The sequence below is a fragment of the Takifugu rubripes genome, chromosome 6 (genome assembly GCF_901000725.2).
Source record: "Takifugu rubripes chromosome 6, fTakRub1.2, whole genome shotgun sequence".
Lineage (NCBI taxonomy): Eukaryota > Metazoa > Chordata > Actinopteri > Tetraodontiformes > Tetraodontidae > Takifugu > Takifugu rubripes.
The window spans coordinates 664,763-683,479 of record NC_042290.1 but is presented as its reverse complement, the minus strand read 5'-3'; the positions used below and the strand labels follow the sequence as shown (position 1 = coordinate 683,479).

Below are 18,717 nucleotides of genomic sequence, written 5' to 3'. Positions count from 1 at the left end.
GAGGTGTCACCTGAACTCCCCTAACAACAGCTTACACACACACACACACACACACACACACACACACACACACACACACACACACACACACACACACACACACACACTGTCCACCTGCTTCATGTTTAACAACCACAGAAGCTCTTTTGCATTTACCCTGATTGATGAGCTGTTTTCTACATATTTCTACATTGTATATACTATATGCTATTGTGTGTGTGTGTGTGTTTGTGTGTGTGTGCATGCATGTGTGTGCATTTGTTAGTCAGTTAGAAAGTCAGTTAGGAAAGTGTAATGCTCTGTTTTGAAGTTTTAAGAGCTTAGAAGTATGCATTCACTTATAAAAATGCAGGTTTAACCCCCCCACCCCCTCACACACAAACACACACACATTTACATTTAAGCAGACATATATAAATATATAAATTGTATATCTGTATATAGCGTTCTATATCCATACCTTTACACTCAACTCTCAACCTCTAATGTGATTCAATAATATGGAAATTCCAAACTGTGTCATGTTAATGGAACTTCTGAGCTCCTCTCAGGATTAATTTCATGGCTGGAATGTGCAGCGCGGTCTGCAGCAGCAGGTGTGTCCTCCTCCTCCTCCTCCTCTCCCTCCTCAATAGTTCTCATCAGTCTTCAGTGAGTTGAACGGGTCCTTCACACACTCTGAGGGCTCTCTAAACACACTGACCTTTGCCCTGCGGGCCTCTCTGCTGACACACTGTTGTGATTGTGGAGCATCTGTCACCATCGTCGTGTCTCATTCCTTATTTCAGCTCTTCAGCTCTTCTCAATGTTGTTGATATGCAGTAGCACAGCTCCTATCTGCAGTGTTGCTGTACATTATTTCGTGCCTCTCGTGATGGAGGGTCATCATGTCTCCCTCCTCAGCACCTGATATCGGTTTATTGACGGCCTGATCGTCTGGTCCTCTCACTTCAGCCTCGTGTCAAATATCTGAATATGCTTGTTCTGTTTCTGTATATAATTGAATGAAAAACCTAAATTGGGAAGAGCTAGAATGTTCGGGAGTCTCAAAATGTTCCATGCTCCTGTTATATTTGGCATACAATACGTTGGTCTGAATGCAGGTGTGACGTACGCACGTGAATCAGAGGATTTCCTGTTGAACTAGAAGTATGGAGGTAGTTTTGGTTTCTGTTTTCCGCACGTTGAGACAATATCTCACTTTATCTATCACCTTTATTACTGGTGATTGAATATTAACGAGATCTGAATGTTAATGATAGCTCAGCAGATACCACACGCACACACACACACACACACACACACACACACATACACACACACACACACATACACGCATTAACTGGATCCCACTGTTGGACCACAGAGACTCTTCACTGTCATTTAGAGTCATTTGTGGTCCTCAGTTAATGACATCTCTGTAACTATTGATCACCCCCACACACACAAGCGTGCACTGTGTGGTGGAGCTTGTTCAAGTGTACTAAATTTATATATTTATATACATATATTGAAAAAAAATCTCTTCCTCAGCCTCCTGAGCGGTGCCTCTTTCAGACTCGGGTCCTCTACCAGAAGCCTGGGAGTCTGAGGGTTCTGCGCAGGATCTTAGCTGTTCCTAGGACTGTGGTCTTCTGGACAGAGATCTCTGGTGTGGTTCCTGGTATCTGTTGGAGCCATCTACTCAGGTTGGGTGTTACTGCCGCTAGTGTCCCAATCACTATTGGGACCACTGTTGCTTTCACACCCCACATTCTCTCTATCTCCTCTTTCAAATCTTGGTATTTCTCCAGCTTCTCGTGTTCTTTCTTCCTGATGTTGCTATCACTCGGGATTGCTACATCTATCACCACCACTGCCTTATCTACCACCACTATGTCAGGCTGATTGGTCACCACCATCTTGTCAGTCTGGATCTGCAAGTCCCACAGAATGGCCTGCTTGTTCTTTAGCACTTTCGGGGTGTCTCCCACCTGGACCCTGGGACCTCCAGTCCAAACTCAGTGCAGATGTTCCTGTACACTATGCCCACCACCTGGTTATGCTGCTCCATCTATGACTTGCCTGACAACATCTTGCACCCTGTTGTGATATGTTGGACTGTCTCAGGTCCAATGATACGTTGGACTGTCTCCACACAGGCTGCACCTGGGGTCTTGTCTGGTATGGTAGACCCTGGCCCCTATTGCTCTGGTGCTCAGGGCCTGTTCTTGTGCAGCCATGATTAGTGCATCTGTGCTGTCTTTCAGTCCAGCCTTTTCCAGCCACTGGTAAGTTTTCTCGATATCAGCCACTTCCTCAATTTGTTGGTGGTACATTGCATGCATGGGCTTGTCCTTCCATGATAGCCCCTCAGGTTCCTCCTCCTTGGTGGGCTTTTGTTGCTTGAGACATTCACTCAGCAGTGGGTCAGTGGGGGCCATCTTCTTGATGTATTCTTGGAGGCTTGTTGTTTCCTCCTGGACAGTCGTTCAGACACTTACTAGTCCTCGGCCCCCTTCCTTTTGCTTCGTGTACAGCCTCAGGACACTGGACTTGGGGTGAAACCCTCCGTGCATGGTGAGGAGCTTCCTTGTCTTGATGTCAGTGGCTTGTATCTCTTCCAGTGGCCAGGGTATTATGCCAGCAGGGTATCTGATTACTGGCAGGGCGTAGGTGTTTATGGCCTGGATCTTATGCTTACCATTCAGCTGACTTTTCAGGATCTGCCTTAACCTCTGTAGGTATCTAGCTGTGGATGACCTCCTAGCTGCCTCCTCATGGTTACCATTTGCCTGCAGGATCCCCAGGAATTTGTAGCTGTTCTGCACATCTTTGATGTTCCCTTCAGGTAGTTCAACCCCATCAGTTGTGATCACCTCTCCTCTTCTAGATATTATCCGCCTTTGCTGTAGATCCTAGTGAGGTGAATCAGTGAGTCAATGTCACGCTCGTTCTTGGCATACAGCTTGATGTCATCCATCAATGTGTGCGGCACTGAGTCATAGGCTTTCTTGTAATCAATCCAGGCAGAGCACAAGTTGGTACCACGTCCTACAGGCCTTGACGATTACCCTGTCAACCAGTAGCTGGTGCTTGGCACCTTTGGTGTTGTTGCCTATTCCTTTCTGTGCTCTGCTCATGTATTGCTCTATGTGCCTACTGATCTTAGCCGCTACAATGCCTGATAGGAACTTCCATGTGGTGCTGAGGCAGGTTATGGGCCGGTAGTTGGATGGTATTGTGCCCTTCTGGGGGTCCTTCATTATGAGGACTCTCCGGCCCTGGGTTAGCCACGCTGGGTGGGTCCCTGATGTTAGCAGCTGGTTCATCTGTGCTGCCGGGCGGTCATGGAGTGCAGTCAGCTTCTTAAGCCAGTAGGCGTGGGTCTTATCGGCACCTGGTGCTGTCTAGCTCTTCATTTTGGACACTCTTGTTTGGATGTCTGCTAAGGTGATGACTACTGGGTCCTGTTCTGGAAGTTGGCTGTGCTCTTAAGTGTAGGTCTTGTAGCCATTGGGTATTAGTGTTGTGCATTGCCTCTTTCTACCGGATACTCTTCCAGTATTGCTCAGTCTCACCTGGATTTAGCTGGACTGTTTATTCTCCTTGCCTCCACTTCTCTTGTGTACCTCTTTAGTCGAGTAGCCAGGGCTGTGAGTCTTTGCTTAGCAGTCTCCAGTCCCTCAGTTGTGGACAGTTTGTTATATTTCTTGGGCACCTCTGTCCTGTCATCTTGTAGCCATCTTGTAGGATAACCACTATATATATATATAAATATACATGTGTATATATACACACACACATACACACACACATATATATATATATATATATGTGTGTGTGTGTAAAGTCTATAAATGTAGGAAATATATCTATAATAGTCTATGGTGTGGCGTGTCACCATGGTAATTCTGGTGATTTCTGCTTTGGTGGTGGTTAAACCTGGGGTCTGTTTTGGGGGAACTTTTGTTCTCTTGACTTGCCTGTCGGAGGTTCTCTGACAGCAGATCAGTTGCACCCTACTGACGTGATTAGTTCAAAAGCAGAGTCTGTTTTTGTTCCTTGACTCTGCTCTGTGTTTGTTCCTGCTATAATGGCTAAAATGTATCCACGACTACAAAGTAAAAGCAGCTGGGACTGATGGAGTGATCAGTTCAATATGGCACCGCAGGGAGAACTTTCTTACATTCCCTTTTCATCTCTTGTTTCATCTCTAAATATATATCTGTCTCTCCATCTATCATTCATTTATTCCCATCTCCTCCCCTTTCTTCTTCAATCATTCTGGCTTCCTTTCTTCCTTTCTCTGCTCTTCTTCCCATCCATCAGGTCTTGCTGACTTGACTTGTTTGCTTCAGCCATTGCATTTTCTCTTATCATCTCCTTTTCTTTCTCATTCTTGACCTCTTGCTCTGAATTTACTCCTTTATTTCTCTTTTACACTGTTATACAGGTTTCTATAAATTATTTCAAACTTGAACAGAAGTATAATGATTGGACTGAAATGGATAAATCTATGTTTTTAAAAGTAGGAAGTGGATGAAGAAAACCTAATCTCAGTAAATATTCCATTTACCATTCATCCCTGAGACCCTTGATATTGTTTTCTATTCCACTTCTATTTCTCTGTGTTTATTTCTTGCCTTTTTCTATCCCTACATCGGTCTTCCTCCAACTCTGTCTTTCAATATTTATATTCTTCCTTCTCATATTTTCCCTCAACTTATCCTCCTAACTTAACTCTTTTATGGTATACAAATCTATGTCTCGCTTCCTCAGTCCTTTACTACTCGACTTTGTTAACATTTTATTCTTCGTAGCTGTGACGATTTCCTCTATCTGCGAGGAGCAGGTATAAAAAGCTTGAGTCTATGTGCAGTTTCCAGTCGTCCTCTCTTGTGTAGCGGTGTACAGGCTGCTGCCAGATATAGTCGAGTGTAATTTGCTGTCTGATTCAGCTCTTAGTGTTCTTAAATGATTGCTATTTATTTGTCAAACTGAACGTTGAGCTCTAATTAAGGAAAAATGCTTTAAATTCTGTGTGTGTGTGTGTGTGTGTGTGTGTGTGTGTGTGTGTGTGTGTGTGTGTGTGCGTGCGTGTGTCATTTGCGAGTCAATCCGTCACTTCTCAGGCTGTGATTGAGCAGCTGGTGTTTCGGAGGATGCGATTGGCTCCTCTGTGTTGTCATGAGTCTTCTGGGTGTTGATTGGCTGCCTCACTCTCAGTGTCAGCTGACCAACCCGACTGCATCACATAATGCACCTGGTTGTTGTAAATTAATAAATTGTTGATGCTGCTTTGATAACTGCTGTTATTAGTCTGTAACCATGGCAGCGGAGCGCTTTGTTCAAGGTGACTAAATCTGCTGCTACAGTGATACTTTACCAGTTTCTGTTTCTTCATCTTTTTAGTCCTCTTTAATATGGTTTTTAAAAAAAAACTATTTAAGCCTTAATCCTTTAAATATTCTAAAGGGTGTGTCCTTCAGATAAAGCAGTTTTCTAGGACTAAAAGTTACAGGAGGCAAATTAGGTGTTACCACACACACACACACACACACACACACACACACATGCACGCACTGGCCTCAGTGATACCAGTTCACTACGGTGAACAGCTGATTGTGCTCCTTTATGTGGACAGTCTGGTTCGTGGTGCCTCAGGATCCTCCGGCGTGTTAATTTCAGTGTAACAATTCTCAGCGGAGTCGCTAAAGTGATAGCAACACCGCACGCCTTTAATGACGATGTGTAATTCCACGCAGACGACAATTAATCCATCAGCCAATTTAAAGAAAATTAATTAACATATAATTGGGACAAGAATGTGAACATTTCTACTTTAAAAACAGTGGGAAAATAACGACATCGCCTCCATATTTGAGCTGTTGCTCGGATACGCAGTTAAACTCTTCGGCGGGTCCACATTTTGCATCAGCTTTGCCTGGTTCCTCTGGTTATAGCCTCAGGCTGTCACTCCCAGAGGAGTGTGAGCATGTGTGTGTGTGTGTGTGTGTGTGTGTGCAGGTGTGTATATCTATACGTGTGTCAGCTGGAGTGAAGCTGGCGTACAGGTGCGCCGCTGCCTCGCCAGCACTTCCTGGTAATTAATGACTTCTTCCTGCCTTCTCTCCCTCCCTCTATCTCCCTCCTCTCTCCCTCTCTCCCTCTCTCCCTCCCTCCCTCCATTTCTCTATCTCTTTCTCTTTGAAATTGATGGCATCTGCACATTTTATTTTCTCAGTCACATGACAGCAGAAGGTTGGAGTAAATTTAGGAGACAGAAACAGGAAGGACAATGTGAAACGTCTGTGTTTCGCGCCAAAGATCTTTATTTGTCAGCTTTAGAATGAAGCAGCTACGACACTTGTCTGACAAAACAAAAGACTGGAGTTGTGTCATGAAAAGCTGGAAGGCTTTTTCCTATAAAAAGCTCAGACACTAGACATTATCAACAAATGTCCAAACCTAATTATCTGTCTGATTTTTGTCTTTGTTGCTTTTATCTCCACACAGATTGTATCATAGCAGTAACTGCTCTATGATGCTCCCCAGTCAGCCTTCCAAATGTTTGATTCTCCTATTTTCATCTGCCTGTTTGTCCAGCTCTTCTCTGTATCAGCTTTTCCACGTCTCTCTCTCTCCTCCTCAGACTTTCTTTTCCCTCTTGTCCCATGTGTCTTTTTCTGTTTCTAATCTATCTTAGTTAATATCGTCTCCGTGAGCAGCTGCGTTCTGCAGCGCAGCTCCGAGAAACTCTCTCTCTCCTCTCTCTCTTTGTCTCTGTCTCACTCGCTCTTTCAGTCTCTATATCTCCATCTCTCTCATGCTTCAGAGGGTTAACTTTTAACTTTTGGGTCAACCAGAATAATTTCATTATTCATACATTTTATGTGGAAAATCTTTTTTTCCGCAACATGTTGGCAGTTTTTTTACGTGAAGGATAATCTGGAATTTAGGCTCATTGATCCGACATCTCTTCATAATCATTGGCCGTTGCCCGTTCACTCACTCATCCTTGCTGTGTTTTCCACACAACAACTATTTAAGTGTTTAGCACAACAGTTGTGTTTGCAGAGGAACCTCTTGCTTGTGGCTCAGGACATGAGTCCTATAAACGCACCCGACCCATTAACTTCATCCCAAAATGACACCTGTTTTCACGGTGTAATACGTCAACGTCACTGCGCTTCCTTGTTAGAGGGCCCAGGCTGAAACACTGGCTTTATTTTCTTTATTTTAGATGAATTTTGACATTCAGGGACACCGCAGGGCTTTGATAGGCTCTGACTGTGTCCGACTGGCAAGTGTGGACAGATATTGTTTGAAGAGTTGAGTTTGTCACTTTTACAATAGTAATATTATAATATTTGACATGTGATGGAGACAAACAGGTACAGATGCAGACGGAGAGACAGACAGAGTATTTGGTGTGTCTATTGGTTGCCGGAGAGACGGTCCTGGACCGGCCTGGCTCGATGTTCGAGGAGAAATAACACAGACAAAGACAGAAAAGAAAGAAAAGGGCCACAATCAATGAGACCTTTTTTGTTTTAGTGGAAACCCCCTTTTACCCCCAATGACACACATACACGCACACACCCAGTGGAAGGATGGCTGAATTGGTGTGGGACAGTGTGTGTGTGCCTTTGTGTCTGACTCTGTGTGTGTGAGTGACTTTATTTAAGACAAGGGTCCTTTTGTTTTAAGCCAGAGAAAAGCTGGGAGACCGTGGCTGGCCCTGTAATTGGCCTACTTAGGTCCTGTTTAGCATGAGAAAAGCTGTCCTCAGCCCAGCAGTGCCAAGCTAACTCTTGTTTTCAGTCACGGATAGGACGGACGTGCTGATCAGAATTCAGATTAGCCCTCCGAACGGCCCCAACACGCTTCTCCGCCCTTTGCTTTTAACACACCAAGCACTAATTAATTAACGGTAAATCTCCCTGAGAAAAAATAAAATCAGACCTTTCCTTTAAGGAGTTCTGCTTGAGTCTAAAGTTTGGACAGTTGTTTTTCACCTCTCCTCTCAGTTTTACCTCACAAAAAAAGCCGGACCCTCCGTCCTCGCCGTCCTTTATCCCCACCCAGACGTCACTTGTTGCTGCCAACTTATTGAACTTAATTAGCCGGACAATGTGTGATTGGTGTTCTTAGTTTGAGCGGTAAACAGAGTCGCAGTGAGCTCGGCTCTGAAGACAGGTTGGACCGGGAGCCTGCTTGGTTCTCCAACAGCCGCCAGCATGAGGTAAATACCATTACACACACGCGCGTTCTCTGCCACCGGTTCTGCCGAAATCAAACCTTTATCGGTTCACTCTTCTTCTCTTTTGTCTGGGTGCCTCTCAACCGTCAAGAATGAAACAGTTGAACATAAAAGGGAATTTAACGCATTTATCGAAATATTTTAAGGCTAATAAAAATGTGTCCGGCCTCCTCTCCAAAAAAACTAAAAAATATCTATCTATCTATCTATCTATCTATCTATCTATCTATCTATCTATCTATCTATCTATCTATCTATCTATCTATCTATCTATCTATCTATCTATCTATCTATCTATCTATCTATCTATCTATCTATCTATCTATCTATCTATCTATCTATCTATCTATCTATCTATCTATCTATCTATCTATCTATCTATCTATCTATCTATCTATCTATCTATTACTTTGGCCTTCCTGCATTGTGCAGAGATGTGGGGGACCTGCTGCACCTCATATTCAACCTTTTGTTCTGCAACAACGTGGACTCCAGCTCTGATCTGCGCTGCCTTCCATCGGACTGTTACGCTCTGTTTCCGTCTCGTGCGAGATTGCCTCCGCTTCATTCGATTATCCACAAACGTTCTCCAGAGAAGCTGGGACCCACTTGCGTGCGACGCCATTTTAAGTCAGCGGCAAGGCGTCGACGCAATGAGAGGAAGGTTAGACGTTTGGCAGCAAAGTGGAGGCTGCGCTGCTGCGGGGGGTGTGAAAATGCAAACGTTGTTTATGGTTTCGCCATAATAAGACGCTTTCCTATGAACAGGCTATACACATTATTATAAATCCTTCCTGCAGCACAGTTTAGAACAACATCTCTGTTCACATCCTGCCTAATTAATACTTTCTCTCTCTGTCTGTCTGTCTGTCTGTCTGTCTGTCTGTCTGTCTGTCTGTCTGTCTGTCTGTCCTTCAACCAGTCGATATTGGGTGGTGAGTTGGGTTTGGGGAGTCCAGGTGCAGCCTCACCCACCAAGCCGGCCGGTCAGTATTACCAGCATTACAGCTCCAACCAGCGTCGGAGAACACTGCCTATGGACACCCTGGGTGAGACACACCACACACACACACACACACACACACACACACACACACACACACACACACACACACACACACACACAATACACACACCACACACACCATACACAGACCAGACACACACTACACACACACCAGACACACACTGTGCACACACCACACACACAATGCACACACCAGACACACCACACACACCATGCACAGACCAGACAGACACCATACACACACCAGACACACACTGCGCACACACCACACACACAATACACACATCAGACACACCACACACACCATACACAGACCAGACACACATCACACACACACCAGGCACACACCATACACACCCCACACACATCATACACACACCACACACAAACACACACACCAGACACACGCTGTGCACACACCATACACACAATACACACACCACACACACCATACACAGACAAAACACACACCAGACACACACCATACACACACCACACACACATTGCCAACACCTGTGATGACATTTAGCACAGTAGTTGCATCATTAACGGCGACATCATCGCTGTATTTAGCACTTTTATCTTTAGTCTTTGCAAAGAAATCAATATTTTATTTCTGTTTCCTGTCAAAACACAGTACGCAAAACCCAACATGATTAAATTAAAGTTACCTTTTATTTCCTCACAACCTCTAACGGGATGCGATTTAAAAGCTAAAAGTGCTGATGTCAAACTGATACAGATACAAACATCAGATCCGTTTTTACTTTCCTATGTCTGAAATTCTCCGTGTGGTGTTTCATGATTTGGCTTCAGATGTCAAAATTTAGATTTAGTATAATTTCAGCAACTGTAAATTTTAGATAAAATGTAAAAAATAAATAAATAAATACTTAAAATATGGTTCCACTAAAAAGTTTGTTTATTTTCCTCCACAGCTTTAATATTAATTAAGTGTAAAATTGCTCTGTTTATGACAGTAAAGGTGCTGGAAATGAGCAGGACCCCAATTTGGTTTTTATATTGTCCAAGCTGAAATTTTTTATCAGTGACCTCAGGAGAACATTTTCAGCAGAACCGATCCCGCGTTAACAGCTGCTGTGTGTTTTCATAAACACGGCTGTTTCTTTAGAAGGCTGAGCATTGTGAGTGTGTGACCATCCTGTTTGCGCGCGCATGTGAGTGTGTTTCAAATAGGGCTGCTTAAGGAAAAAAATACAGGGAAGTCTTTTAGAATGGCGGACAATAGTGGCCGCCACGTAGCCTTGGTAGCTTTAGCCTTGAGAGCACACAAACACACGCTACAACTTAGAACTACGGGCCACCCCCCCCCAAAACAACTCTTTCATTTCTCTCAAAGTGTCGCCTTCCCGTTGATAGATTGCTCCCTCGCTCTCCTTGAGAGAAACCCTGAAAATAATATAAACATATAAAAAGCTGCCCTCTTTGCTTTTATCAAACCAAAAGGGGAGAAAGGCAAGTCACTCCTCTTTGTGTCTCAGCTTTTGATTTGCTGCATCTTACGGTGTCGCGCTTGTTTGCCATAAAACTCTCTTTGTAAATGTTTCAATAGTGGTGGGAAAAGTGGCCTTGTTCTTTTCTCCTCGGCTGATCGATTAAATTCATAGAAATCGAACCAGAAGCTCCTTTTCCAGTGGAAATAAAAGCACTGGGCCTGGTAAAAGCCCTCATGTGTTTTATTGTTTTCTCTTTTTCTTTCTTTTAGACATTCACACAAAAAAGGTGCGGAAGGTCCCTCCTGGCTTGCCGTCCTCGGTAAGTGATAACATGCCTTTTTTTATTATTATTCAGCAGTGTTATTGGCCTTTGGAGTATGTGTCACTGAGGAAAAGGCTGCTGCACGTTGGCTTCTCCTGTTTTGTGGCCAAAGAAAGAAAGAATTGGGCTTTGCTTTGGATGTGAGGACAAGGGCGAAGCCGAGCTGGGCGCCGGCAGCTGCTGGCGTTCGGTGGCTCTGCCTGTTTTTGGCTGGATCCGCTGTTCTTGGGCAGAAACGTTCTGGAATAAACGTCCATTTCCATTTTTAAAATTCAGCAAAATCTCGAAAATTATGAGATTTGTAAAGGACTGGTTGCGTTTTCCTCCCGGTCACATGGCGATTTCCTGCGTTTGGCAGATTTCAATGGAAAAACAAATGTGGGTTTTCTGTGCAGGAAACCGTCCTGCCAGTGTTGTGAGATCAGCCCACGATCAACACATTTGGAATTATTATTTTTTTAAATCCCTAAAAATAACTTATTTTTAAATCAATGAATTTAAGAAATCTGATGACCTCTGAGAAAAGCTTGATGGTACCGTTGCCGATGGACTTTTAGAAGACTGAAGGAGCACAAAAACAGAAAAGTTTACATGGCTTCACTTTCATCTTAATCAGTGATTAGTCATTAATTAATCTGTACCCTTGGCTGTCATTATTGACCTTTTTACTGAGAAAATACTGCAGATGTGATTATTTGGTGGACAAACCTTTAATGTCACGTTTGATGCATAGATTTGCTGCTTTACGTTCATGAAGTAAACACGAGCAGGTGACAGAGGTGTGATGGACCATCAAACTGTGATCAGGTCAGTCCTGATCGCGCGTGCGCGCGCGTGTGTGTAGATTAAATGGTTGTTCATCTTGTATCAAAGTGGCTGGTAGCAGCAGCGGTGGTTGCTCCTGTGTCATCACGGCCGTAGAAGCAGCACTCCTCATTAGATTCATTTCTAATTTTGACTTGTTTGATGCTTTTTTTTCCTGCTGCTGACCTCATTAATGGCCGGTTAAGGACGTGTGAATGTACAGCGCGACAGCCACCTCTTTGGCTCAGCGGGAGTCCGCTTTTCTGTGGCCTCAGTTCGCTTTGTCCCAGCTTCCTTTTCTGTTTCCTCCACGACTGCGTGTCTCCGTCAGCTGGGGTTTCGGGGGACTCCGGGAGAGGGAAGGGAAGATGTGACAAAAAGAAAATGAAAATACTTTTCTCTGTCTGATTTGTTAAAATATTTATTTGCATTTTTTAACCTGCGGTGTCTTACAGTGTGTGCGTGTGTGTGTAGCTGGGTGTTACAGTGTGTGACACTGTATTTTACAGCAGCCTCACTGGGACCTTGTTTGTAGCTTTGGAATTTCATTTTTAACGTCCGTTATGACAGATTATAGATTATAGATTCGTACATTCATAAAACACACACCCACCCGGGCTGGCTGCACGTGTTGCCAGGTGACCTATGACACGATGGTCACGTCTGGTTGTCTTCTCAAACACATCATGAAGCGTATTGGACAGGCCAGCGTGCATGTGGACACGCACAAGCCGGAGGAGCTGCTGGGGAAAATCTCTAAATATAGTCAAATGACTTTTATTCTGAAAAAATACCTTTCTGATGACTTCCTCCTCCCACTGAAACGCTGAAAGCAGCGTCATCTGAGCTAAAGTTGCTGCTCACTCAACCCAAATTTAGCCAATTTTAGCCTGATATCGATCTCGATGCTGATCGAAGGACGCGATCAGGACAGTGGTGTTGATCACGTGTTGTCAGAACCACGGCCCAGTATCGTAGCGGCCCAGAAGGTTTCAGGCAGCTGGGTGCACAAAGGTCGCGTGACAGTAGACAAACCAAATCAGGTTGCTATGGCGAAGCGTCGTGATTGACAGCTGGAAGGTGCTGCGCGTGGAGGGACGCGGCGGCACTTCCCTGGCGTGGACGTCACATGGCCACGCGTCCCAGTTCACAGCGGTGAGACATGCACAGCCGTAGCCGGGGTCAGGCTGGCAGAGCAGGCGGCTCTACAAAGACATGATGGTCTTTTTCTGCCTGAACCGGAGTGAAATTCCATAACATTTGAACCTTTATTCTAATGAATTTGAGAAAGTGTGAGTGTGACTGGAGAGTGTTTAAGCTGCTGCTGCTCGCCGCCGCCGCCGCGCTGCTGTTGGCCTCCCATATGCTCCTGCTGCTCCACGCTCGTCATTTAAGGCAGAAACAAAAGTCTCGTCTGCCGTCTTTCATCTGGGCTCCGTATCCACCGCGGGCGATGGCTCTCCTTCTCTTAATGAATTCGTTTCTCCCGCTCTCCCCCGCCCTCATGTCTCCCCACGCTGTAAGTTTGTTATTGTTGTTTGTCAAATTTAGTTTGCTGAGTTGATGATTTACTTTGAAAAACAATTAAACGTCACTTGAGAGGAGAGCGTGGGACGTCTTTGTAATCAAAAGGAAATTAGGCATCAGTTGCTAACATTAGCAGGTTGCAGAGAGCCGTCTTGCTGTTTGTCTTTGTTGCTGCTCACTTGCTTTTTTAAATTCTCATTGTTTTTGTTGGTTTGCTCTTCAGGCTGATCCAGGATCTGTCTCGTCCTCAGAGCTTCGCTGGCACTGACAGAAACAGCAAAACAACAAATATTTTTTTTAAAGTGTGTTGAAAGGGAACGCAGCAAAAAGGATCTGTGTAATATTATATATTATACTCTCTCACTCTGGCTATACAGCAGCATTAATGAAAAGAAATTAAATATTTCCAAATTTTTATTTTGGTAATTGTCACTTTGCTCCGCTATAAATCAAAACGACTGAATTTTATGTTATTTCCATATTTTCTAATTATCACTACACAGCCCACCATATTTATGTCTAATAATTTGCAGTTGGGCAATTGAAATGGCATAAATATTTATATATGTACGTTTACGATGGTAAATCCTTAGAAATATCATTAATCATTTTTTTTAAAGGAAATATGAAATTATAGATTTTTTGTCAGAGGTATAATGTGAGTCACAGGTGGGGAAAATGAAAGGCTGAGTTGCCTCATGAGTGTTTAGACTTTCATTTCAGTATAATGAATTTAAATGTTTCAGGCTTGTTAGGAAGGAAGACGATTTTTGGACAAAAACATTTTACAAATTTAAAATTCTCTTTTGCTTCTACACCAACTATGCAGATTATTTCATCTTTTAAATTGCTTGAGAGAAAGAAGTGAAGCTTTATGGAGCGCAGCGTAAAAGAGAGAGCATTTTATTACCTGCAGCTTATATTTATTATTTAGATTCAAACCTCATGGATTCAGCCTGATCAGCGTCCTTCTGTCCGGGACAGGGACAGACGCCTAAAGGAGCAGCACCTTCAACCCTGAGCAGAGTAAATCCTCTCAGCGACCAGAACCAATTCCTCAGCACCCATTTCTGCCTCTTTCTTCTTTCTCTCTCTCTCTCTCTCTCTCGCTCTCTCTGTCTCTGTCTCGCTCTCCGTCTCTGTCCTCGGCTCAGATGTGGTTTTGTTTAAAGTCGACAGCGTTAATTAAATTAAGCGAGGTCTTGCAGAAGAAACAGCGAGAGAGCCGGCGGTTCCCGATGGGCCGCGGGTGTAGGAGGGACAGAGGGTAGAGGATGGTGGGTTTGTGTGGGTGGGAGGTGAGGGGGCGCAGGGACTCTGTACGGTGAGCCATAGTGCCCCCTTCAGACGCCCCCAAGTACTACAGAGGAGCCGCGGACATGAGGAGTGAGCTGATGAGCCTCGATATATTTAGTTATCACAGTTGAAGTAAATACAAGTATTGAATACCTATATTTACACTGCAACATGCACACAAACACACACACACACACACATGCCTGTAATAAAGCAGCCACACAGTGTGAACAACAGTCAACGGGGGTTTCAAACCTGCAGATTCTGGGTCCTTCTGTGCATTTTAAACACACTAAAGGACTATATTTCCCGCAGCCTGGCAGGGGCCAGACAAGACATTTACTGAGTAAAGTGAGGACATTTGTGGGCCGACTTTGGTCCTCACGCTTAGGGTTAGGGTTGGTTTTGGTCAGTTAGGCCCCTGTCATTGTCAATGGGTGTTAAAAGGGCCCATTTGAGAGCTGAGTTCAAACCTGAGCTGATTCTGAATCAGCTGCTCATCATGAGCCTAGTGCCTCATTAATTTTGTAAACTTCACATACATTTGTAGCGTCAATGCATCGGCCTGCAGGAGCTGAGTGTGCGTTCACTTCAACAGGACTGCACAAAGAGGTTTTTTTCCATTGCCCTGAAACTGGTTGGATAAACGCCACCTTTACGTGCCACCCCCGAGCACTTGAAATCTCCACGGGGGCAATAGTGGGATGGTGGGCTTTGGTATGATGTTGGAGGATCAGTCGGAAGGCTGGACACCTTTTTGATTGCCAGAGATATAACCATCATCAGGAACTTGGGCTCGTCACAGAGCTGGCTGGCTTCACTTCTGAAAATAAAACGCACTTAATTATATTTTCTTGTGTTAGTTTAACATAATTTCAAAACTGTTTAACATCACCTGGTTAGCTGGTTCAGTCATACGGTTGTTTCGGCCTCCCCAGTCGGGAGGGCTTGCAGCCGTGGCTGCACCGCAGGCTCTCTGGCATCACATGGACATCATATCTGGGATCAGCAGCTTTACATTTGGATGGCTGCAGGAAGCCGAGCCAGGCCATCAGCACTTTATTTATGTGGTGTGAATATGTCTATGGAACATACCAAGTTACCATTCAGTACTAATGTTACTGTGTGACATTCACACACACACACACACACACACACACACACACACACACACACACACACACACACACACACACACACACACATCTGAATGCTTGCTGCAGATGTGAATGCTCCTTCATGCATTCCTGGAGCCAAATATTTGGCTGGAGTTACAGGCAGCACTTAGATTTGCTCCAAGGCCGTGATGAATTTCACATGTTATCATATACATTCCCACACATGCGCTCACACATGCATACACGCATCACACAAATCATCCCGTACGAGTGGTGACAAAGCTGCCCTGACTTGTTAATAATGTGCTAAATATTTCTCAGGACTTTGCTGCGCACAAATGTCGCACTTGCTTTTGCTTTATTCACTTCACCTTCGACAGTTTCATTCCTAAAGTAAATATTATTTTAACATATTCATTTTCTGCTCCTCCTATATACAGAAAGGTGATTAACTCAAACAAGATGAGCCACAATTGGTTCCACAGTCAGAATATAAAAACAGCTTCTTTCTTTCTTTTGTCCTGCCTCAGAACTCAGAACTTTTCCTTCGCTCTTGTCCTGAGAGACAGACCGATTCTCTATTTTCTCCAGTTTAATTGTCATTATTAATTTGACTGTTTGTTGTGAAATGACACCTCTTTTCTCTGAAACTACCAAGCAGTGTTCTATTTGAAATTGAGGTGGTGCGAAAAAGTTTGCTTTGATTAGCAAGTTGATGTGGATTTTCAATATTAATATATTTTTTTTGTCAACCTCCCGCTGTTGCACTTTTCCCCAATTTGTAAAATCTCAGAAAATGTTCCGATTGTCAGGCTGAAAAGAAAATCAGGGAAAAATCACCATAAGGGCTGCTTTGCATTTTTAATTAAGAAACTAACATATGAATATATTTGCATATTATTGAGTTGCAGATTAAATCATGCATACATAATTAGTGTGCAGCGGCGCTCGTTCGATTACCCCTCTCTCACTTTCCTTCTCTCTTTCTTTCTCTCACTCTCTGCACTGTGCTTACTTTTATCGGCAGGCTGTGGGTCTGATGGATGCCACACACACACACACACACAAACTTCTTCAGACACTCCTCAGACTGGTTTGATACTGAATGTGCGTCCGTGCACACATGTCAGTCAGGTTGTTTTTTTTTATTACGTGATTTTCTCCATCAGAAATGAGGCCACATCAGGTTTTTATTGGTTGTTCTGTAAAAAGAAAGAGCAGCGGTACCTTTCAAACTACCTACTCTCTGAATGGGGGTAAACAAAATATAAACTTAGCTTTTGAAGCTGGTTATCTGCGCTTTACCTGTCATCTTGACATGGTTCCTCTTAGTTGAAGGTGAAACCGCGTATTTAGACTCTGACACAACTGACTGAGACCAGAAATGTTCCGTCGGCAGCTGTGATTGGTCCACTTGTTTGCCATGTATGTCCTCCTGTATGGTTCAGTTTACTGTAGAGATTAGTGGAATAAATCAACAAATATGTACGAGTCTATGATACGTTGCCAGAGGGCCACAGCGGGAGGCAGCTGGACCTCTTTTATTTTCATTACACGTCTGATCCAAAAAGCGTCTTCGGGTCTGAACTGACCTCATGTTCAGCACTCAAAAGCAGCACAAACACACCAGGGCTCAGTGGAACCTCATGCTACATGTTAAAGCAAAGCCATGACTGACCGTGAAATCGGAAGTGTCATTTTTGACAGCAGGATTGACTTGTTCCACTCTGATAGGGAAACTTTGGGTGGCAGGACCTTCAAAAACTATCGTCCTGCATTTGTGTAGTTTTTGTGGAGAGTTTCCCATCAGGCTCGTCATCATGTCAGGGATGATAAAAGGTTGTCATGGGTTTTAAAGGTGGGCTGAATCTGAGCCTTAAACTGGTCTTTACATAGAGACAGTGTTCTGTCTGCATAAGAAGTCTAAACAGGATGAATATACAGCATGGGTCACAGAGGGTCCAACCATTAACAACACACATGTGTGTCCAGGGTCAGTTTAGAGCATCACAAACCTGTCTTCCAGGGCTGCAATCCAGCTGGGTTTTCTGTCCTCCCAGGCAGAAAATAGCAAGTGAACCCAGGTGAAAGAGTTGTTGATCCGGTAGGTCAGAAATCCCGGTTGGATTGCAGCCCGTGAGGACCGGAATATGAAATCCCTGCTTTAGAGTCTCCATGTGTTAATGGGCATACAAGTTACATACTGGGAGGAAACTGAAACCAGTGCAGGCATGTAAAATGCTCCTCAGAAAGGCCTGTAGCCCAAATTAAACCAGGAACCATCCTGCTATATGGCAACTGTGCAAACTGCTCCATCAGTGTTACCCTTTAAATATTATCTTAAGATATTTGGACGCAAACTGAAGTGTTTCACACAGCGTTTTGTTTTGTGTTCATTTTTTACTTCATGTGTCACCGTGTTGTACTTACAATCTGTTTCACAGCTTTTGCATATGCAAAAATAGTGCTTCGTGCATGTCACTTGGTGTGTGTGTGTGTGTGTGTGTGAGAGAGAGAGGGGGGGGGGTTGTTTGCTCTTAACTCTTCAATCCTGTCGATATTTTACTGTTTGTAAATTCAAAACCGCAACATAAAAAGACTCGAATCAAAGGCTCACGATAGGAAGTGGCTGTATGAAGAGAACAAAGTGCAGTCATGCTGTGTGTGTGTGTGTGTGTGTGTGTGTGTGTGTGTGTGTGTGTGTGTGTGTGTGTGTGTGTGTGTGAGGGTTCTTGGGGCTTTAAGCTAGCAACTACTCCTTGTGTGCAAAAAAAGTTGTGGCAAAAATAGCAAAAGGGGAAGAAGAAGAAAAAAGGACAGGATGAAGGAAAGAATAGAAGGAAATTAGAACAAAAGGACAGACGGGAAGGGGAAATAAATAAAGGAAGGCAAGACCTCAAATGTGGAAATATGTGGAAATA

At 43.9% G+C, this 18,717-nt stretch overlaps 1 protein-coding gene and 1 long non-coding RNA gene across 19 annotated transcripts in view; both read left to right on the top strand.

Annotated features, from left to right (window-relative positions):
• The window catches only part of tcf4 (transcription factor 4), a 128,692-nt gene that overhangs the window by 65,273 nt on the left and 44,702 nt on the right, over positions 1-18,717 (top strand). For all 18 annotated transcript variants that reach the window (XM_029837245.1, XM_029837256.1, XM_029837244.1 and 15 more), the window contains 2 exons: positions 9,168-9,294; positions 10,999-11,048. In XM_029837245.1, the coding sequence (XP_029693105.1) occupies positions 9,168-9,294; positions 10,999-11,048 (177 nt within the window). The remainder of the gene's footprint in view (positions 1-9,167; positions 9,295-10,998; positions 11,049-18,717) is intronic.
• Positions 11,248-13,797, top strand: LOC115250134 (uncharacterized). Its single transcript, XR_003888690.1, has 2 exons — positions 11,248-13,374; positions 13,606-13,797. It is a non-coding gene; the product is annotated as an uncharacterized lncRNA (long non-coding RNA).